This window comes from Euprymna scolopes, chromosome 12, assembly GCF_053919585.1.
Source record: "Euprymna scolopes isolate OS-2025 chromosome 12, ASM5391958v1, whole genome shotgun sequence".
Lineage (NCBI taxonomy): Eukaryota > Metazoa > Mollusca > Cephalopoda > Sepiida > Sepiolidae > Euprymna > Euprymna scolopes.
The window spans coordinates 135,071,048-135,095,758 of record NC_136493.1 but is presented as its reverse complement, the minus strand read 5'-3'; the positions used below and the strand labels follow the sequence as shown (position 1 = coordinate 135,095,758).

Sequence of the window (24,711 nt, the reverse complement as noted above, 5' to 3'; positions counted from 1 at the left end):
CCTGCTGATAGGAAAGCCTCCTTAGTGGTTAATCCAAGGTTCGGGTCCCTGACTATCAGGCGGATAACGTCAGCCCAGACAAAACGTTTACCTCCAGCACCCTTACTAGTGACATGGCTACAAGGATAGACATAGAAACAGAAAATTTCCACCAACTCTGCCAACTGTTCGCGCAAAAATACTGCCAACCTAGAAAACAGCTTTTTCTTCTCCCTTTGTCAGAAAAATCACTCATTTAAAAATGAGGACTGAGGGACAAATAAGAAGAAGCGAGAGTAACAGGAGCTGCCGATAACGCATCCACAATGCGTATTCTACTCTCCATTAAAAAAAAAATAAATAAAAAATAACTATTAAGTATTGTACTTAATAAAAGTCCAACGGACCTGTTTAAGGGAAAGTATGGTGATAGATTCCCCTCCCACGAACTAAAAATGAGTACAATTAGGTAATCTATTTTTGCAATCAACTCGGTAGATAAATAAACATTTATGGACGAGAAAAAAAAAAAAAAAAATTAAAGCTAGCATTAAATACAACAGAAATACATAAATTAAATACTGAAATAAAATGTAGTTATTAATATTTGAATCTTAAAATAAAAAGTGCGAATTAATAGAGAAAATCACTTATCACAACAACGCATTCCGTCTCCAAACTAGTGAAGAATTTAACTTTTAATAGCGTTCAGAAGATTTTTTTTTTTTTTTTAAATTAACCGTTAAGAGAAAGCGTGATTTTATTCTGAACTTTAACTAATCACGTTTTAAGCAACTTATGATATAAAACAAAATCGGATGGGGGGGGGGGGGGGGGTTTCTTCCGAAGTTAGTTGGTGACGTTATAAGTAATTGCGAGATAAGATGGGAGCCAGAAATTAGGGGTGGGGGACTGAAAATGATAATATAATGGATTGATTATACAATATTTAAGATCAACTTGGTAGATAAACATTTATGGACGAGAAAAAAAAAAAAAAAAAAAAAAATTAAAGCTAGCATTTAATACAACAGAAATACATAAATTAAATACTGAAATAAAATGTAGTTATTAATATTTGAATCTTAAAATAAAAAGTGCGAATTAATAGAGAAAATCACTTATCACAACAACGCATTCCGTCTCCAAACTAGTGAAGAATTTAACTTTTAATAGCGTTCAGAAGATTTTTTTTTTTTAAATTAACCGTTAAGAGAAAGCGTGATTTTATTCTGAACTTTAACTAATCACGTTTTAAGCAACTTATGATATAAAACAAAATCGGATGGGGGGGGGGGTTTCTTCCGAAGTTAGTTGGTGACGTTATAAGTAATTGCGAGATAAGATGGGAGCCAGAAATTAGGGGTGGGGGACTGAAAATGATAATATAATGGATTGATTATACAATATTTAAGATCAACTTGGTAGATAAACATTTATGGACGAGAAAAAAAAAAAAAAAAAAAAAATTAAAGCTAGCATTTAATACAACAGAAATACATAAATTAAATACTGAAATAAAATGTAGTTATTAATATTTGAATCTTAAAATAAAAAGTGCGAATTAATAGAGAAAATCACTTATCACAACAACGCATTCCGTCTCCAAACTAGTGAAGAATTTAACTTTTAATAGCGTTCAGAAGATTTTTTTTTTTTTAAATTAACCGTTAAGAGAAAGCGTGATTTTATTCTGAACTTTAACTAATCACGTTTTAAGCAACTTATGATATAAAACAAAATCGGATGGGGGGGGGGGGTTCTTCCGAAGTTAGTTGGTGACGTTATAAGTAATTGCGAGATAAGATGGGAGCCAGAAATTAGGGGTGGGGGACTGAAAATGATAATATAATGGATTGATTATACAATATTTAAGATCAACTTGGTAGATAAACATTTATGGACGAGAAAAAAAAAAAAAAAAAAAAAAATTAAAGCTAGCATTTAATACAACAGAAATACATAAATTAAATACTGAAATAAAATGTAGTTATTAATATTTGAATCTTAAAATAAAAAGTGCGAATTAATAGAGAAAATCACTTATCACAACAACGCATTCCATCTCCAAACTAGTGAAGAATTTAACTTTTAATAGCGTTCAGAAGATTTTTTTTTTTTTTTAAATTAACCGTTAAGAGAAAGCGTGATTTTATTCTGAACTTTAACTAATCACGTTTTAAGCAACTTATGATATAAAACAAAATCGGATGAGGGGGGGGGGTTCTTCCGAAGTTAGTTGGTGACGTTATAAGTAATTGCGAGATAAGATGGGAGCCAGAAATTAGGGGTGGGGGACTGAAAATGATAATATAATGGATTGATTATACAATATTTAAGATCAACTTGGTAGATAAACATTTATGGACGAGAAAAAAAAAAAAAAAAAAAAAAATGTAAGCTAGCATTTAATACAACAGAAATACATAAATTAAATACTGAAATAAAATGTAGTTATTAATATTTGAATCTTAAAATAAAAAGTGCGAATTAATAGAGAAAATCACTTATCACAACAACGCATTCCGTCTCCAAACTAGTGAAGAATTTAACTTTTAATAGCGTTCAGAAGATTTTTTTTTTTTAAATTAACCGTTAAGAGAAAGCGTGATTTTATTCTGAACTTTAACTAATCACGTTTTAAGCAACTTATGATATAAAACAAAATCGGATGGGGGGGGGGGGGGTTCTTCCGAAGTTAGTTGGTGACGTTATAAGTAATTGCGAGATAAGATGGGAGCCAGAAATTAGGGGTGGGGGACTGAAAATGATAATATAATGGATTGATTATACAATATTTAAGATCAACTTGGTAGATAAACATTTATGGACGAGAAAAAAAAAAAAAAAAAAAAAATTAAAGCTAGCATTTAATACAACAGAAATACATAAATTAAATACTGAAATAAAATGTAGTTATTAATATTTGAATCTTAAAATAAAAAGTGCGAATTAATAGAGAAAATCACTTATCACAACAACGCATTCCGTCTCCAAACTAGTGAAGAATTTAACTTTTAATAGCGTTCAGAAGATTTTTTTTTTTTTAAATTAACCGTTAAGAGAAAGCGTGATTTTATTCTGAACTTTAACTAATCACGTTTTAAGCAACTTATGATATAAAACAAAATCGGATGGGGGGGGGTTCTTCCGAAGTTAGTTGGTGACGTTATAAGTAATTGCGAGATAAGATGGGAGCCAGAAATTAAGGGTGGGGGACTGAAAATGATAATATAATGGATTGATTATACAATATTTAAGATCAACTTGGTAGATAAACATTTATGGACGAGAAAAAAAAAAAAAAAAAAAAATTAAAGCTAGCATTTAATACAACAGAAATACATAAATTAAATACTGAAATAAAATGTAGTTATTAATATTTGAATCTTAAAATAAAAAGTGCGAATTAATAGAGAAAATCACTTATCACAACAACGCATTCCGTCTCCAAACTAGTGAAGAATTTAACTTTTAATAGCGTTCAGAAGATTTTTTTTTTTTTAAATTAACCGTTAAGAGAAAGCGTGATTTTATTCTGAACTTTAACTAATCACGTTTTAAGCAACTTATGATATAAAACAAAATCGGATGGGGGGGGGGGGGTTCTTCCGAAGTTAGTTGGTGACGTTATAAGTAATTGCGAGATAAGATGGGAGCCAGAAATTAGGGGTGGGGGACTGAAAATGATAATATAATGGATTGATTATACAATATTTAAGATCAACTTGGTAGATAAACATTTATGGACGAGAAAAAAAAAAAAAAAAAAAAAATTAAAGCTAGCATTTAATACAACAGAAATACATAAATTAAATACTGAAATAAAATGTAGTTATTAATATTTGAATCTTAAAATAAAAAGTGCGAATTAATAGAGAAAATCACTTATCACAACAACGCATTCCGTCTCCAAACTAGTGAAGAATTTAACTTTTAATAGCGTTCAGAAGATTTTTTTTTTTTAAATTAACCGTTAAGAGAAAGCGTGATTTTATTCTGAACTTTAACTAATCACGTTTTAAGCAACTTATGATATAAAACAAAATCGGATGGGGGGGGGGTTCTTCCGAAGTTAGTTGGTGACGTTATAAGTAATTGCGAGATAAGATGGGAGCCAGAAATTAGGGGTGGGGGACTGAAAATGATAATATAATGGATTGATTATACAATATTTAAGATCAACTTGGTAGATAAACATTTATGGACGAGAAAAAAAAAAAAAAAAAAAAAAATTAAAGCTAGCATTTAATACAACAGAAATACATAAATTAAATACTGAAATAAAATGTAGTTATTAATATTTGAATCTTAAAATAAAAAGTGCGAATTAATAGAGAAAATCACTTATCACAACAACGCATTCCGTCTCCAAACTAGTGAAGAATTTAACTTTTAATAGCGTTCAGAAGATTTTTTTTTTTTTAAATTAACCGTTAAGAGAAAGCGTGATTTTATTCTGAACTTTAACTAATCACGTTTTAAGCAACTTATGATATAAAACAAAATCGGATGGGGGGGGGGGTTTCTTCCGAAGTTAGTTGGTGACGTTATAAGTAATTGCGAGATAAGATGGGAGCCAGAAATTAGGGGTGGGGGACTGAAAATGATAATATAATGGATTGATTATACAATATTTAAGATCAACTTGGTAGATAAACATTTATGGACGAGAAAAAAAAAAAAAAAAAAAAAAAAAAAAAATTAAAGCTAGCATTTAATACAACAGAAATACATAAATTAAATACTGAAATAAAATGTAGTTATTAATATTTGAATCTTAAAATAAAAAGTGCGAATTAATAGAGAAAATCACTTATCACAACAACGCATTCTGTCTCCAAACTCGTGAAGAATTTAACTTTTAATAGCGTTCAGAAGATTTCTTTTTTTTTAAATTAACCGTTAAGAGAAAGCGTGATTTTATTCTGAACTTTAACTAATCACGTTTTAAGCAACTTATGATATAAAACAAAATCGGATGGGGGGGGGGGGTTTCTTCCGAAGTTAGTTGGTGACGTTATAAGTAATTGCGAGATAAGATGGGAGCCAGAAATTAGGGGTGGGGGACTGAAAATGATAATATAATGGATTGATTATACAATATTTAAGATCAACTTGGTAGATAAACATTTATGAACGAGAGAAAAAAAAAAAAAAAAAATTAAAGCTAGCATTTAATACAACAGAAATACATAAATTAAATACTGAAATAAAATGTAGTTATTAATATTTGAATCTTAAAATAAAAAGTGCGAATTAATAGAGAAAATCACTTATCACAACAACGCATTCCGTCTCCAAACTAGTGAAGAATTTAACTTTTAATAGCGTTCAGAAGATTTTTTTTTTTTAAATTAACCGTTAAGAGAAAGCGTGATTTTATTCTGAACTTTAACTAATCACGTTTTAAGCAACTTATGATATAAAACAAAATCGGATGGGGGGGGGGGGGTTCTTCCGAAGTTAGTTGGTGACGTTATAAGTAATTGCGAGATAAGATGGGAGCCAGAAATTAGGGGTGGGGGACTGAAAATGATAATATAATGGATTGATTATACAATATTTAAGATCAACTTGGTAGATAAACATTTATGGACGAGAAAAAAAAAAAAAAAAAAAAAAAAAAAAGCTAGCATTTAATACAACAGAAATACATAAATTAAATACTGAAATAAAATGTAGTTATTAATATTTGAATCTTAAAATAAAAAGTGCGAATTAATAGAGAAAATCACTTATCACAACAACGCATTCCGTCTCCAAACTAGTGAAGAATTTAACTTTTAATAGCGTTCAGAAGATTTTTTTTTTTTAAAATTAACCGTTAAGAGAAAGCGTGATTTTATTCTGAACTTTAACTAATCACGTTTTAAGCAACTTATGATATAAAACAAAATCGGATGGGGGGGGGGGGGGGTTCTTCCGACGTTAGTTGGTGACGTTATAAGTAATTGCGAGATAAGATGGGAGCCAGAAATTAGGGGTGGGGGACTGAAAATGATAATATAATGGATTGATTATACAATATTTAAGATCAACTTGGTAGATAAACATTTATGGACGAGAAAAAAAAAAAAAAAAAAAAAAAAATTAAAGCTAGCATTTAATACAACAGAAATACATAAATTAAATACTGAAATAAAATGTAGTTATTAATATTTGAATCTTAAAATAAAAAGTGCGAATTAATAGAGAAAATCACTTATCACAACAACGCATTCAATATTTAATATTACTGAATCTTAACTTGGTTTTTTTTTCTTTCAGTTAGCAATTTTTTCCATTTCATTTTATAGATTCTAATTAACATTTTAGGTTTGTTCTTCCATTCTTCTTTCTTTAATTATTTTCCTACGTTTTTCATCTCTTAAAAATGGAAGTAGAAGAAATATCTGTATGATGTCCCTATCTATGATAAAACAAAAACGTATTCCAAAAATCATATTAAGTTAATCAAGTAGTTTTATTTTAAATAAAAAAATCAAATTCTATGGGTATCCAAGGAGGGACTGTCTTGCTCACCATTTTGAAAAAATCTCCAGAAACAATGAGATAATGTAACAATAATTTAAACTTGCAAGATTTTTGTTGTAATGCAAATTCCTATTAATCGTAAAATGATTTTTTTTTATAAAAATAAAACTACTTGATCAATTTACGTAATTTTTGGAATGTGGTTATGTCACAGCCTCCCAAGGGTTGATAATTTAATATATGGAGAAAAATAATGACCACTTTCTTTATATGATACAAATAAACAAAAAATGTTGCAGATTAGCACTCCCGGAGTATTGCTGAATTATCTGAGCCAGAAGATTATTATTATGGTGTAGATTGAATTAGATTTGTTTTAAAGAGAAAAATGCAATTCATGGACATATATGGTTAAATGGCATTTTAGGAATTTAACTTGTCCTGCCTTGATAGAGTTCAAAATAGACTTCGTAGCCTCGTAGGAGATGTCCTTTTCTCTTCCCTGCAACCTCTATCTCACAGAAGAGATGTTGCGAGCTTGTCTCTGATGTATTGTTATTTTCATGGAAAGTGTTTGACTGATCGCCAAACTTTCACAAGAAACACTCGTCTAGCTGAAAACACTATCAATGATTCCCCCCACTCTTTATCTGTGCCTAAACCTAAATGTTGATTCCATGAACAAAGCTTCTTTCTTAGAACTGCACGCCTGTGGAATTGTCTTCCGTTTTCCTGCTTTCCAGCTGAGTACAATAGTCTTCAAGTCTAACGTAAATAAGTTCTTGATGAGCCGTTCCATATAAGTTAACAAATTTACCGAATTTTCATTACTAATGATTACTATATTTTCCAATTTCTACTGTACACTCTTTAACCCTTATCCTTGAGTGGCCTCTTGGCCTTGATAATGTGGTGATGCCTGTGTAAAAAAAAAACAAAAAAACAAAAAAACTTGACTAGATTCTATAAACAATAATAAGAAGAAATTTTTAATGTGAAAAAACAAATATGTTTTAATAGAAAAAATGTAGTGGACATAAACAAAATAGGTTTTCACACGTAGATATAAAAACAATGAAATTGTACCAGAGAAAGTCACCTATTAGGACTTTGTGTAGTCAAATGACGTAAGCACAAAGGATTAGTTTGAATATATACAGGCAAGTTAGGAGTTAGTCAAGAAGTCTTGAGCAAACGAGTAGACAAGTTCTTAGCTGGTTGGGAATCGTTCAGCTATGGAAGCATTCAGCTACAAAGACAATAATATGGAATCCCTGAAAAAGGAATAGCGTACAACCCCAGAACAAAAAAGTCGCAACACGAATAATTGTAAATGTGGAAAAACAATTTGGTTGTCTGAGCTGTCAGGATAGAAAATGGCTTTTATTTTCAGAAACGCTTCTGGAACAAATACAGCGATGGTTCTGACCAAAAAGGTATGCTCTTCCTTGTCTGGGTAAGCAGATTATGGTGCTATTTTTCCCGTTTGTTGAACTGGTGTTGAAGGTATCTATATCTGTTTATTATGTGTTAAAATGTACACACACGCAACAAACATTACATAGACGATTATATATGTACACGGTTTGGTCCTCTCGTTTATACATACCTGTTTTTATATACACTCCTCTATGTCATAGTTTTATATACACTCTTCTATGTCATACAGAGCTCCCGCCAATATACTTGTTCTGGTGTCATAATATATACAGAACCCCATAATACAACAAAAAGAAAGAAAACAAAATCTGGTTTCTTTTCAAAACCTTGTCAAAAACTCAGAAATGTATACTAAATAACATTGGTCAGATGTGGGATAAATTAATAGTATTTATTTATACTAGTTGTATCTGTAGAAATTCCATAGCAGACGCTTTCATATGTAATATATTGATGTTGGCATTCTGTGGATGTTCAGCGATATTATTGTAGCTCTTTTGTTAAAACTACAAATGTATTTATCTAAGCTAGCAGAGACGCCCGGCATAGCCTGGTCATAAAATACACTTAAATATATTTTAATTTATGCAGATTTTGTATATATTATTATAAAGTCAATTTTTTATCAATTCTTATATATTATATAGTTGTGACTTCAAAATTAAAATAAAAAAGTATGACTTGGGTGCATCAGCTTGAATTGAAACTGAACCAAAACTGATGAAGAATTCTTGGTAAAATTATTTATAAAAAAATAAATGACTTGGGTACCACCTGCTGTAATCGAAACCAAAACTTACGAAGAATTCTTGGTAAAATTATTTATTACAAGAAATGGAAGGTCATAACAATTAAACGGCAGACACTTGGAAAAAAATAAGATATAGTGTGACACACAAAATGACACACACTATCGTATTAATATATAGATTAAGAAAAAAAATACGATTCATTATGTACAAGTGAATCAAAGTTCTCAGGAAGATTGGAATAATTACTGAGTAATAAAAAAATCACTGTTTTAGAGAAATATAGAAACAAGACAAAAGGTTTGAAGATCCACAGTGTTTTCATATGGAGTATTGTTGCCACATCTGGTCTGGTGCATCTACTACTAGCCTATCCCCTTGGATAGGGTCCAAAAAAGAGTTTTCAATCTGATAGGTTCCATTTTGTCAACTAACCTTCAACCCCTGTCCCATCACTGCAATGTTGCATCTCTGTACATATTTTACAAATATTTCAATAGAATGTGCTCTGATGAACTCCTTGCACTTGTGCCCTCTCAACCTGCATATCCCTGATAAACCCTCTTAGCAACAAAATCTCACCCTCTCACTGTTGAGGTTCCTAAATGCCAGAAAGCTTTCTACTTTAATGGTTTCTTCCCTCGAACAGCCAGACTTTGGAATTCCCTTCCTGCTTTCCTGACTGTACTGATATAATTAATGTAAATCAACATCTTAATGTTAATCTTTTCTAGGCATGGTCCTAAATAGTAACCTCTTACGTCCAAGTGTTGGTATGCTTTGTTAAGGGTAAACACAAGTAAAAATATATATATATATATATATATATAATGTATGTTTTTTTTCTTTAATATTTTCATTTAAAAGAAGAAATATGTGTGTGAAAGTTTAGGGCAGGAAGAATTAGTTAATATTATATAGTAATAAACCCTCACTTTTACATAGTCGATTATATCTGTGTCCATACAAAATAGTCATTTTCTCAAGACAGTTTATAAATCTCTTTTGATCATTCAAATCTGGTGTTAATACCTCACCTCCATGTCTTCCTAGGGCTAACATTATATGAGCTACATAGATATTCAAATATTTTCATTAATTCTCAAACACTGAGATTGTAAAGAAATTAGGAACATTAATCATTTAAATCTCTTATAGTATATCATTCTCATGGTTTCTTGGTCTTTCTGGATTCCAGAACAAGAATTCATCTAGTTTGGTGGAGTATCCAGCTTCGTGTTATTACTTAAAGTAATATCACTTGGAAAAAGGTGAACTGTTCCTTATATAAGCCAATGTGAGTTAGCAACACCGAAGAGATCTTATTTGAGCTGCGAATAATGTGATCTTGAATATTTAGTCAGGATTTACTTGAAGGGAAAAGTATCATGCCAGGTTATCCTGACAAACCCTGTACAAAGAGACCTTAGATACTCGAGGACAGTATCTAGTAGGCATTCAAGTTCTCTCAATATATATATATATATATATATATATATATATATATATTGAGAGAACTTGAATGCCTACTCTCTCTCTCTCTCTCTCTCTATATATATATATATATATATATATATATATATGCATATTTCTTTCCACCCAGGGCTCTACGAACAAATTTATCTTTAGTTGACCTTTGACAACTAAATATTTTTGTTTACTAGCCAAATAAAAAAGTTACTAGCCAAACCCACATGATTTTTAGAATATAACATCTTTGTTCTGTGATGAGTATGTACATCATAAAGATTTTTCTGTATTTTTTTTAATAAGTGTAATAATTATACAACAAATTTTATGTTGATACTTGAATAAACTGATTTCCTCAGAGGTTTTTAAACAGCCTTTGTTAAAAAAAATATATTGTTTTGTTAAACCTTTTATTGTTTAAATAATTTGACTTGTTTTGTTTTTGTTTTTTTTTTAATAAAACAAGTTGAAAAGATATTTTTCACACAATAATGAGCTTTTGGAAGATTGTCAGTGAAAGAAATACAATCGCCAAAAGATAAGCGTTTCATTATTTCTAGTTGCCACTTTAAAAAATCACTTGCAAATGTGACTGTTTCACTCGCAATGTAGAACCCTGCCACCGGCAAACAAGGCATATTGCTACTTGGAGCGTAAAGAGCGACTATTTAGGATCATGTCTAATAGAGGACTGTGAGGAGTTGAGCAGCGATATTTCTGTTCACATTACATTTAAACTGTAGCAAATTAGTACAGTTAACGAAGCAGGAAACCTAGAGGGAATACCAAAGTCTAACAATCCAAGGTAAAAGACTATTAGAGTAAAAGGCTCTTCAGCATTTAGAGACTTCAACAGTGAAAAAGTGGGATTTTGCCTCTTGTTGGATTAATATATGTTGAGGGACCACAAATGCTATGAGTTCATTAGAGCACAATTCCATTAAAGTACTTGTAAAAATGCCTTATATTTCTATTCCTCCCCCCTTTTTTTTTTTTTTTGTTTTTTTCAGTACATCCAAATCCCAGGCCTAGTTCTCCCTGGAAAAACAGCATTCAAGAACACCAACAAAGAATTTTTAGAAAAACGTCGAAAAGGACTTGATGCTTATTTACAGGTTAGTGATGATCTCAGGTGTGTTTTCACATTTTTCTTTTTTTTAGATACAAAGTTTTTTAGACATTTTCACTCATTTCTCATGAAATAATTCATGGGTATTAATGAAAAGAATTGAAACATTTTGCGTATGCATTTAATTGTTAGAACGTCTTTGTATTGAACATTTTTGAAATACTAGAAAATTATTGCATAATATTGTATCCAACTATAATACTATGTGTTTGTATATATTTACAGGTTTTAATGAATACAGAATTGTGGCAGTCATATCCAGGTCTAGAAGATCTACTGGCCCAGTTCCTTGCGCCTGGACTTTGGGAAAAACACAAAAGTGAATTAGCTCGTAAGGTTAGCTCGATCAACATTCAGTGCTCAGTATATGAGCCAGTTTTATTTTTTTGTGTTGGTTTTTGTTTGTTTTTATTAGTTAAAAATAAAAATAAAAAATTCCCTGTCATCCTTCCTCAATGTTGACCAAATTCTCACCCACACTAAAACATGTAGATTTTCTGTATATTTGTAAGGATTTCATTTCAGGTTTCAGCCATTTTTTGTTTCTTTTAGGATCATGTTTTTTTTTGTTTTGTTTTTTTTCAGCGAGAATATTTCTTTCTATATAAATTTCATTTTGTGTTTGCCTCAAAACTAAAAAAAAGTTACTACAAAATGAAGAACAAAGTAGATTTTCTTTATTATTTGCTTTTTTATAATGCCTCATTGGGCATAATTATATTTTTTTATATATCCCTAATAAACAGATTTTACACACATTTAATGCAATGTACTTATAACAAATTCTGTTATATTTTTCAACCGATAATTTCCGAAAATGCAATAATTTTTTTTACCATGATTCCTGAATTAATTCAGTGCTTATTTTAATCTAAATAATGATGTGTTTATAAATAAAAAAAATGCAATATCAAATTATGAATACCATTGTCTTGATATGTGAAAAATCACAATATCAGATCATGCACACCATTGTCTTGATATGTGAAATATTGCAATATCAGATTATTATAATGTGTTTGAATGCATCATGTTTGCCCAGTTACAAGATATATAACATCTTCATGATCCTACGAGCAAGAACAACCCTAGTCTGTTACAGAATTCTCAACATCCAGAATATGACCTTACATGAGATGCCCACATTGTGTTAATTTTTTTTATTTGGGTCATGAAGTCACTATGGCTGTGATTAATTCAACACGCCCATATGTTGTGTGGCACACCCATTGTAAAAAGAGGCCTTCATACACTTATCAATGTGGTGTCACTGCTGTAAAGAAGAAACACCCTCTTCATGGCTGGTGTTGTCTGTAATACACAAGAGTACTACAATATAATGTAAAAAAAAAAAAAAAATATTATCATGTGTTCCTTCTCTATCCATTACTGAGCAGGCCATTGTAGTAACTAGTGTCTCTGAGAAAGAACATGAGATATTCACTTTCTTCTCCCTACAAGTTAACAAATCAACACTGTATTTCATAATTTGATTCTTTCTATTTTTTTTGTGACTGAGACAACAAAATAAACTTTTCTTGATTCAATTTGTGATATAAATTCCTCTATCTACAAGGATCTTCTGGTCCAAATTCATGGGGGTTCGAGTTATATGCTGGCTTTTGTCCGTCTCTCCTTTTGAAAAGGGTATTTGATTATCAGAGTTGATATTTTTCGTGCTGCTATCCTCGCATCTTCAGAAATTATGAAAATCTTGTTAACTTACTAATACTGAGTTGTGGTCTGTTTCACACTCAGTTAAGTTGCCCATCAACTCAACTTTATTGCAACTCAATTGCAACTTTCTCCAACTCTAAAATCGGGCGTGCAACCTTTTTTATATCAAGCAGGTGGTTGGATCGGTAAGATGTAATTCTGCGCAATAACCAACCGAAGTCCTTTGCAATCCCCCCCTAGAAGGCGATTGGTAAAATGCCAATTCCAGATTTCTTGCATATCAATTAGGCTTCAAGAACATCTTTCAATTCTCATGACCGATTGATGCCCTGGGCCTGGGGTCACCAGAGGTTCAGCCTGAATGATATTTCACCAAACAATTCAAATTTAAATCAAACCTGATAATTTTCATCATTCAAAGTCCCAGCCCTAGACAAAACAATAATTTTTCTTATCGTTCCTTTGCCCATTCAATCTATCTCTGTTATATGCAAAGTTATTTTTATATATATATATATATATATATATATATATATATATATATATATATATATGCTTAATAGTTCTTAATTGCCTTCATTCCCTTTAAAATTGTTTGGTGGCCCTGAGGTAGAGGCTCGGCAAATGGAGCAAAAGGTGGCTTTGTGGCTAGGTTCAAATCTCATGACTAGCAGGAATTGTTACCCTACACTGATAATTGCGTAAGCATGAAACACTAGTGTCTATGAGTAAAAATGAATGATTATTATTTAATTATAATTATACAGAGTGAGCCAAAAATAGGTGGACAATGTTGTAAACCTTCCTACCTGTGGAAATGGCACTCTTGTCATGATAGAGGCCGACTAAGGTCAGTCATTCGGCCTCAATAAAAATGATCTTGGTTACCTATCTCAATGATATTCATCAACTAAAACAAATATAATTTAATTTGATCTGTTTTCCTTTAAAGAGTATAAAGATTAATGAGGTCGGATGGCAGACTCTAGTTGGCCTCTATCATGATGAGTGCCACTTCCACAGGTAAGGTTTACAACATTGTCCACCCACTTTTGGCTCACCCTGTGTGTAATATATATATATATATATATATATATATAATATGCGTAAAAGACATCACAATATTGTAAAATTAAATTCATAATATTTTATTCAAAACAAGGAATACGAGATAAATGTGAAAAAATTCCTTATTCTATGGAGTTTCAAAGATACTCTTCTCCTCAGAGGAAAAAAAATAGCAAAAGGAATATATAGATAAAAATGTATTTTTGCTGGCCAGCACAATTTTGAAAACAGTAGAAAAAAGACATTTTGAAAAAAATTAAAGTTTCAGAGAAAATGAAAAAGAATACTCAGCAATATCGAATAATTTTGGTTGCAGATATCCAGTGAGTATAAAAGGTTTGTATAGGGTATGGCGAGATATATATATCTCCATCTCGCTATATATATATATATATATTAGTGGAGAAATGGCTAACATAATCAGTATCAGTATTAGAAATAATTTAATATTTCCCATTAATTATGATAATCAGTTGGCTGGGCACCTGCTCCACTTCACTTGACCTAGGGGTTGAATCTCATATTGCTAACTGATGAGATACTTATTAGTGATCTGACAGCCTTCAGAGCCCTACCCAAGCAATAGCATCACACCATGAACACAATTGTCTTGACGTGTGAAAAATTGCTATATCATATTATGAACACCGATGTTTTGATGTATGAAACAACACAATATCAGAATTTGATAAAACAAAATAAATGTGAAATCTTTTTTGTTTTTCCAAGTAAACTTCTGAGCAGATTAATTGCCGAACAACCACCAGTGAAATGTAGAATGTCACGATGCACAGTAGAAAGGAAGTAAAAGAAAAAATTGACAAGTTTATAGAAAACTGAAAATTAATTTGGGCGACTTTACATAATCAAATAATTTTGTGAAATTGACTTTTTCAAAAGTTTGTTATCGCGATAATTTATAGTAAATAAATAATAAATGTAATTAATGTGAAGATAGGAAAAACTCAACACACATTTGAAATCACATAATTTAATATGTATATTGATTTTTTTTTTTAAGAACTCGAGAGAGATAACTCTGTAATTGTATATAACTCGCTTTAATATTTAAAAGTGCCATACTTTGGCGTAATTGCGCCAAGTCCGGAGTAATTGTACCAACTAGCTAAAAGTGCTCTTTAGGCAACCACGCATATAAAGAGTACTTTTTTTTTAGTTAGCGCAATTACCCCAAAGTATGGTATAATACTTTTAGGTATTTGTTTTTGCAGAAGTCCAGAGAAAACTTATTACAGAATTATTTCCATTTAATGTATAAGAATAAAACGTTTATTAAAAAGGACAGTGAGTATGGTATAATGTCTCCATCTGAGCAGGAATACATATTTTCATGGAAACTCGAAAATAAAATAGATTCATGCCAATAACAAAGTGGAAGGAAAAATCGAAAAATAGGCTAGTCCAAATCAAATATCTGTGTATTAGACATATTACTATTTGGTTTTGGCTTTAAAAATCGGACATGATAACTAGATGTTATATAATCTAAAAAGTTTTATGCTTAATTGATAATTAAAAAACATTTAAAAATTTTAATGAATAATAAAAAAAATTTTAGAGTTCGGTCGAGAGACCTACTGTATATGCTTACTGAAAATTATTTTGGAAATAAGTTTGTTTTTTTTTTTAGTTGAAACAATTGACAAAGGAAATAAACAATTTTCTGTCAAGAAATATATTTTGTAATTTTATTTTTGTGTACCTTGTTTCCCCTTTTTTAAATTTTTTTCTTTTTTTTTCTTTAGTTCAATTTTATCCATCCATTTTTAATCATGAATATTTGTTGTGATGTAGAATGTTTACATCAACAATGCACTGCTATTTTTTTATTGCATGTTTAAGTTTAATGAGTGTTTACTGTTTGCATCAGAATTCATCCTAAATGTAAAATTAAGAAAATTTGTTATAAAATAGAACTTGTACAATAATGATAATGTCAATATAATATCAGTGATATAGGAATAGTCCTGAAAAAAAATGGAATCAAAGGAAAGACTGAGACTATAACACTGACAACAATGATAAAAGCATCTGAAATCTTAAGGAAAATCCTTGAATGCAGCAACTGACTCATAAACTATGAACTCTAACCAGCCACAAGAAAACTGTAACAGAAGTAAAACAAAATGGTAGAAGGAAGTGAAACTACAAGATCCCCCCCTTCTCTCTTATACACACAAAAAAAAAAAAAGACATCATGCTTGTTAAGGGCCAAGGAAAGAGAGCACTGACCAGATCTTCACTGGATAAGTATGGAGAGGACTGGGACCTTGGTAAGGTTTACTGTCACCTAAATCCCTATGAGGACTAGAGGTCATTGCCAACAAGAAATCAATGTTAAGCAGATGTTGCAATAATGCAAAGTTATTTGCAAAGGGTTTTTTTTTTTTTTTTACATGGAAGTCACTACTTATCAAGGCCCGGAGGCCACTTGGGGATAAGGGTTATTGCGTGTACAGTAATCAATGGGACAATATCATAGTAATCAAGATTTGATAAAGTGTCTTACTTAAGGGGGCAGTTTATCAGGAACTTGTTTATGTTGGAAGACATCTAAGTTGTAGTCAGGTGGGAAACACGTGAAGAGTACTAGAAATCTGATGAAACTTGTTGTCACCCAGACTCCAGAGAACACCACAGGTTATTATCAGTGAGCAATCTCTGATGATCATCATCTGCGTGAAGATTCCTAGTGGGTACATAACAGGATGAGACGCATGAAAGATCGACTTATTGGAATCGAGACAGCGCCCAAACAAAACAGCAGAATCTTACATAGTGCTCTATATCCTTTTTGATTTCTATTTAACTAGATTTTTCTTTCTAACACTTTATTGCAGTTTCACAGAATTTTTTTTTACCATTTGGCTTGGGTTTTATTTCTCTTTCTCCCCCTCTTTCTTTATCTTCTTTTTTTTAGTTTTTATTTTATCTTTTTCTTTCTTGTCTTGCCTTGCTTCACCTCCCTTTCCTCTCCCTCTCTCTTTCTTTCTCACTTTCTTAAGGTAGTTATGAGTGAACACTTTGAAAAATGTGTTGGAAAGAAGAAATAAAAGAATTATTTTAGAATTTAACATACGAGTTTAACATAAAATAATCTCTCATTTCCAGGTTATTCTAACGCTTTGGAGCAATTGACTATTTTTTTTCTGCTATGGGAGATAAATTTTGTACATTTTGGAGAGGAGGGGTCTGCTTTTGTTGGAAATTATGTCTGGTTTTATGGGTATTTGATGGTGGGGGAAGGAGTTTTTTTACTTGGACTTAAAGTTAGTAATAATATTAAGGAAGGATGTGAGGGAAGAGCACTCAAACTTAAGATTAGTTGGTGGGTTAAGGAAGTTTTTTTTTTTTTTAATTGTCAACATGAAAAAATACCCCTCACACCAAAAAAAAATAAAAAATAAAAATAAAATCCAATAGCAAAAGGCTAAAATGACCCAGAAACAACGTATCATTTTATATTAAATTTCAAGTTGGAGGGTAAAGTTTTCTAGGTTATTAAAGTTTACTATAAAAATCAGTTTGGGACACTAGTGTTTACTTATTGGATATTGTTATAGGAATAAACAAAAGCTGTAAACTGCTTTTGGACAAATTCCTGTCACATTGACATTTCTTCTTTGAAGATGATTTTATGTAAAAAAAATAATCGATTTTGCTTTTTGCAAAATTAGTGCTGTTTTTCCTGTCCCATCTATATCATAAATATTTGACAACTGTGCAATACAAGGTAAGTATGCTAGTATATATATTATTGCAATTTGTATTTTATAAAATATTTTCTTGTTCTTGTTTGTCCTTTTCGTTTTTTGTGTAAAGTTTTGATTGTCGACAGCCTTTTTTATTTAAAAAGTTTTTTGCTTCTGCCTGCTTTCCTACTGATTTATTTACTGTCACTGCATGAGATTTTCACCCTTTAGGACTATTCACATGTTTAGCAGTTAGAAAGGTCGCATGGAGAGTAGACTGAAAAAAATTCCTAAATGATATTCACATTTTGTTCGTCTTGGTTACTCCTCTTTTGCAAATTTTCATCCGTTGTACTCTACAACCTTCTTCAGTTGTCTTTTGTCATAATTGGTAATAACTAATTACAATATAAACATATAAAATTGCAAAACTCACAGATATTAGGTCTATAAATATGCCCCCAGCCGAAATCATTCTAGATTCTCCTACTTTCATGAACTGAATTTTCTTCCAAGAAGTTTCCATCTGTGGAACACGTTGCTTCAAGATTACTTCTCTGAAGACTACAATATGACCATCTTCAAATCCAATGCTAATAAACAGTTGTGGCCAAACCCACAATTCACACTTATATTCATGATACAAAATGCATCATAAATGAGAGTCCATACATAGACGCCATCGTGATTGCTAATTCACAATTATGAAACTGTTCAGGAGAGCTTGAAAACATACACGATTATTTGGGTTTTATATAATTAAAAATGTCTGATTTTCGTGAATAAATCCTTGTAGAGAAGGGCAGGTATAGCTAGTTAAAGGCGATCCGACTTCAAATTTGATTAGGCTTTTGTCCTAAGGGTAGAAAAACAAAAAAAAAATGAGGTTTGGTGGTGTTACAATTACTGGTCGTTTACATTACTTTTACTTTGCTACAGAAAGTGACACGCTCCTGATGCAACATCCATAGATGGAGTACTGTAACCACATCTGGGAAGGTGCTTTTCAAAGCACTTTTCCTGCCTTAACTGAGTACAAAATTGACTTTGAAATCTAGTGGGGGGGGGGGTAAGCTCTTCTTTTTCCTACGGTTTCCTCACAGAAAGATATTGCTAGTCTTTCTCTACTCTATTGCTATTTTCATGATCGGGTCTCAACTGAGTTCCAATCTCTGATCCCCCTTCACAGCAAAATCTTGTTTAGCTACTACCACTGTAAAGATTTTTTTTTTCTTTGTGTACCTAAAAATGAATAGAACTTTTATAAATAATGATAAACAGCAGGAGGAGACGAGTAACATCTTTTCTGTGAGAAAGAGACTGAGGGATAAAGAAGAGACGATTCCCTAGTAAATTTTAATTTCAATTTTGTACCCTGCCAAGACAGGGATGAATGTTATGACAATGTAATACATCCTGATAAAACCTTAACCCACCGATTACAACTGCACTAATTATTAGTGCTCGCTTTTAAAAATGAAGACAATAACACCCAATTCTTTTTTAAATCGTTTTATCTTACTCTTTGTCTTTCTCCTTCATTTCAAACATCACACGTTCATTTTTAAACTTATTTTCCATTTTTAAAGAGTAGAGAACCCCCCCGCCCCCAATCTTCAACATCGTCTCCTCTTTTCTTAATCTGAAGGATTGCAGTGCCCGTTACGACTAACACACCTCTCTCAACCTTCCTCCTAACCGCATCATTTTGGAGAGCACACATTATTTTGTCTTCATACACTGCTTACTTTACAGATGGAAACCCTAGTGACTCCTTTGCGCAGTTCCGTGCGCACCGTTGGAACTGCTGTCAGACACATGCCAGACATGGCTGAAGGTGTGGGCAAATTGTTTAATGTCAAAGGGGTAAGACGGTCTTCTCATCATATTCAGTTTTTACCTTTATCTCTCTCTTTCTAATATTCACTGGTTCCCTTACTCTCTCCGCTCTCATGGTAATAAGGCAGTATCTTCATCAGGCTCTACTTCTTGGGATGATATATAACAATTAACCTCAAAACTTTTTTGGAGAGTGGGGTATAATTTAGGAGATTAGACTTAATCATAAAATTCCTTAGTTTACGTTTTAAGTTCAAAACTTAAAAACTGTTTGACTTCTCTTAAATTAAGTTGTAATCTATTTAAAGGATTTGGCAAGTTTCTAGAAAGATGGTAATCTCTCTAGAATATGAGTGATGCAAAATTCAAGATGCATATTTTTTGGAGGTGATCTTTAATCTTTTGTGTATTGTAAGGTCTAGCATCACCCTTCATCATGCACAAAAGACTAAATTTCTAAAATCAGACTTAAAAGTAAACATTTTATTCATTTCAAACAAATGATTGACTCATTCTATCCCATACACACACACACATATATCATAAGAATTTATTCTGCCCTTAACTCATAAAAAAAAAAGCACCTATCAATTCATTAAAAGAAAATAAATGCATTTGGGTTACAAAATTTGAAAATTGGGGAAAAGGTTACAATTACCTTTCATTTCTTCTTTTATTATGCCATGTTTAAATTGTCAAGAATTGTGCATGTCAACATACTTAAAGGAATAAATAATAAGATGGACAACATCTTGAAATTTGGAATATAGGCTTTTGTCATTTATTTGTTATATACTCTGTAATTAGATTAAGTTTCATAAATTAAAGGATTGGTATAAATAAAAGATGAAATATAATTGAAAAAAATAAAAAACATATTTCCACACACACACACACATATAAATATATATCTCATAAGATATGTTTTATAGCATTTTTCTGAAATCCAACATGGTGGCGTAAGATATTATCCACGTTTTGAATTCTGTTTTTTTTTTTGGGGGGGGGGGCGTCCTCTAAACACTACAACAACTAAGTTTTTTAATTTATGGAGATTTTACATATCTTTATTTCCTTTTCCGTTTTCTTCTTCAAATTCTTTTTTAATTCCTTATAATAAACTTTCGGAAAAAGTAGGGAATAAGGACCCACTTCACTGCAAAGAAAGATAAAAAGACATTTTTCCCTCAACACCCACATTGGCTCTATAGTGTAAAACAAATATCATGACAAGAAATTATTTTTAAACCAAACTTTGTGTGTGTGTGTATATATATATATATATATATATATATATATATATATATAATTTTTTTTTAACTAATAACACCCAGTTATATTTTTATATCATGATAATAAAATTTTTAAAACCAAATTTTGTATCGATTTAAAAAAAATTATTATATCACAGCAATAAAGCTTTTTAAATCAAAATTTGAATTGCTTTTTTTTTTAATAATAAAAATGAGTTATATTATTTACTTGTGTCCAAGATTAATTTTCTTTTCTTTTTGTAGAGTGTGTTTTACATAACTTTTTTATAAAATTTTGTGGGTAAGAGGATTTTTCCTACATTAAAAACCGAACTAAGAATTTAGAATGCTGAGTAGAATCGCCATAAAGTGATTATTAAATCAATGCTCGGTTGTGTGATATGTTTAAATATGTTTTGGTCTTTACATTAAAAACTTATTTTTTTTTGTTTTTTAAGATACAAAATAGACATTATAAAAACATATTTCAATAAAATTATGTATTCTATTCTTGATTATTATGTCATTTTAATAAAATTACCTCGGTCTAGAATGATTTCTTCAGCTGACAGTAAAGATCAGCATCCTGATAGTAGTTAATAATAAAATACATGATTTTATTTAGAAATGTTTTTTATAACCTTTAGTTTTTGCCTTTGTGGGGAGGTAAACAAATAGCAAAGTTTGTTTTTATTGAAAATGAAAGTTGTAAAAAGATTTGTATGTTGTAATACTACACTTCATCTTCATAAAAATAAGTTATAAAAAAATTATGTAATTTTCAACTATCGTTCGTTTCTCTTTAACTGACTGCTGACAGGAGATATCAGCGTCCTAAATTCTCAATTCTTACGTTGGTTATTAATGTAGAGAAAATCCTGTTTTGTAAAGTTATGTAAATATATAAACGCACTCTACAGAAAAATCAATCTTGGTTGCAAGTAAATATAACTTGTTTTATTATTAAAATAAAAAAAAAATTAAAAAAAGGCAATCCAAAGATTTTTTTTTAAAAAGTTTTATTGTTACAATATAATAATATAACTAGTTTTTATTATTATTATTTTAAAAAAATATGTATTAATCCGAAGTTTGGTTTTAAAGTTTCTTGTTGCAAAATTTGTTTACAGAGCCAATGTGTGTGCAACTGCGAAGGTAAAGATCAAACCGGTGTCGAAGGAAAGGTGTCTTTTTTATCTTTCTTCGCAGTGAAGTCAATCAGGGTTCTTATTCCCTATTTTGTCCAAACTTTCTAGCAGTTTTTTTTGAGAAATATCCATTCATCTCTGAAGAGTTGTTTAGTGATCTTCTGCTATTCAACAAAACATGTGTATGACATAATATAAGGAACATTTAGCCGTCTGCATTAAAAAAGTAAATATGAGTGAATTAATTCAATTCTTTGGTTTTTAGAATGATAGCTAATAGTGTGTGTGTATATATATATATATATATATATATATATATATATACACACAAATGACAAAAGTCTATCTTCCAAATTCATGATGTTGACCATCTTACTATGTATTCCTTTAATTACGTTGACATTTACAATTCTTGCCAGTAACTGTTTCGTAGCGCAAAATCATTTATTTAATTATTGTTAATTAAATTGAAAATGCCAAAGTAATTAAAGGAATAAATTGTAAGATGGTCAACATCATGAAATTTGGAATACAGACTTTTATCATTTGTTTGTTATATGTTCTGTAATTTCATTTAGCTTAATAAATTAAGGATTTGTATATAAAAAAAGTGAAATATAATTGAAAAAAAATATATTTCCACAGAAATAAATATATATATATATTATATACACACACACGTACATAATCAACCACGTTATTAAAATATGTAAATATATCATTCAATTCAAGGAATAATTTAAAATGAAAACCAAAAAAATTGTTCGATCAGATAATATCCCAATTCTGAAAACTGAGACCCTTTTCAATGTATGCGTATGTTCAATTAGTTATGTTGCATATTCATGTGTCTATTTAGTTGTTTGCTTTAGTATATGTATGTGTTTTGATGTAAGTGTAAAATGTCGTAAGCTATAAAGTTTGTTTTAGGATATTTTTCTTTTCATTTTTTCTTTTTTCTTTATTTGATAAACTTTTGGTACACAGTCTGAAGTAGTTTTTTTTATTCCATTTACAATCTTTAGTAAAATGAAAATATTAATATTATTTTTATTTTTACAATATATTAACAATAGTTGTTATTTTCAGCAAATAACGTGTATGTATGTATATATATGTATGTATATATATATATATATATATATATATATATATATATATATATATATATATATACACTAAGTTGATAAACTAAAATAATTCATGAATTCCCAACAAATGTTTTAGAATAATTTCTTGTATATTCGTGATACACCTTGAATTAAAAAAATATTTAATATAATATCCTTTATCAATTGTAAATTTTACTAAAAGCTTCAATAATAAATAAAAGAATTTAGAAAACTGACATACATATAGACAACGTGTCGAATATTTCCAGAATTTTAAATATTTTAAATTCTGATTAACGTTTTGAGTATCTCAAATCATTGAGGTTGAACAAAATTCACTAGCTCTATATCTCTCAGCTATTAAAGTCACAGCATTTTCATTTGCATCTTTAAAGAAGGGCCCAATAACTCTTTCTGACGTTACTCCATACCATAATGTGACTTTAACTGGGTGCATTGGACTTGCATGAACCGGGCATGGATTTTTTGGTGCCGCAGAATCTGGTATTCTGCTTATTAACATACCCGTTCAAATGGAAATGAGCTTCATCTCTCATGATCAACTTGTGAATAAATTCATTTTCATTTCTTGCAGTTTCCTGAAACTTGACAGCGTAATTTAATCGTTTCTGAAAGTCTGTTGGTTGTAAAGATTGCACTAATTGAACCTTGTAAGAATACATGTGCAAGTCTCTTTGAATGCGCTGTAGAGAACTCCATGAGATGGCAAGTTCTTGAGAATGCCTTTGAATGAATGTGGTTGAGTTCTCTTCAATGCTCTACCTCACATCTTCAGTATTTTAAGGTGTATGTACTGAGCGACCTCATTAATGTCTAGACCTATCATTTACAGAGCCCTGCTCTTGAAAACGCGTCATGAAGTTCATTATGGCAGTCCTACTAGGAGGGTGTCGAACATTGATATGGCGCATATAATATCTTTGTGTTGCAGAATTGACTGTCTATTTTCAAAGTAAAATTCAATTATGTTCACTCATTGTTCTGTTGTAAACTTATCCATACCAAAAATTTCCAAAGATTTTATTTTATAATTCTGAAAAGAAAAATTAAAATATATTAATAAAAAAAAAAAGTTTTTTTTATTTTTAAAATGTAAAGTGACTTATGGGCCACCCTGTATATAAGCAGTCGACATGAGAAGAGATGGCGGTGGGTGGGTGGGTGGCGGTGCATGATTCAAATAATCCAGGTAGAAAAACAAAGTAAGAGATTATTATAGAAGATATGAAAATGATTGTGGAAATAAAGTGTCATTTCAGATTTAATCAACATGTTATGGTCTGGGAAATCAAGTAATAACAAAAAAGTTGACCAATTAGATGCTATGATAGAGAATGGAAAGAAGCAAAAGTGTTACTGAAGTTAATAATTGAGTTTTATTTATGTAGAACTAGCTAACCAGACCCAGCTTTTCCTAGGAATATTTATACATTAATTTTACACAAACCCCCACAATATTACTATTAAAACCCATAAGAAAAAATAATTAAGAATTTGAATGTTAAGGGAAAGGATATTTATTTATATGTTATATGAATATTATTATTTTTAAGTAATTCCGCCTCCCTAAAGGATCTGGAAAAGAAAAAAAAATGCTTTTTAATTTGTAAATTATTTTGTTAATGAAAACAAGCAA

The 24,711-nt window shown here is 30.5% G+C and overlaps 1 protein-coding gene across 16 annotated transcripts in view; it reads left to right on the top strand.

Annotated features, from left to right (window-relative positions):
* LOC145291500 (sorting nexin-13-like) overlaps nucleotides 1-24,711 on the top strand; it is a 289,540-nt gene that overhangs the window by 242,845 nt on the left and 21,984 nt on the right. For 8 of the 16 annotated variants that reach the window (XM_080137413.1, XM_080137408.1, XM_080137405.1 and 5 more), the window contains 3 exons: nucleotides 11,126-11,230; nucleotides 11,470-11,580; nucleotides 19,458-19,568. In XM_080137413.1, the coding sequence (XP_079993539.1) occupies nucleotides 11,126-11,230; nucleotides 11,470-11,580; nucleotides 19,458-19,568 (327 nt within the window). The remainder of the gene's footprint in view (nucleotides 1-11,125; nucleotides 11,231-11,469; nucleotides 11,581-19,457; nucleotides 19,569-24,711) is intronic. The other 8 variants (XM_080137419.1, XM_080137418.1, XM_080137420.1 and 5 more) reach the window with 1 other exon arrangement.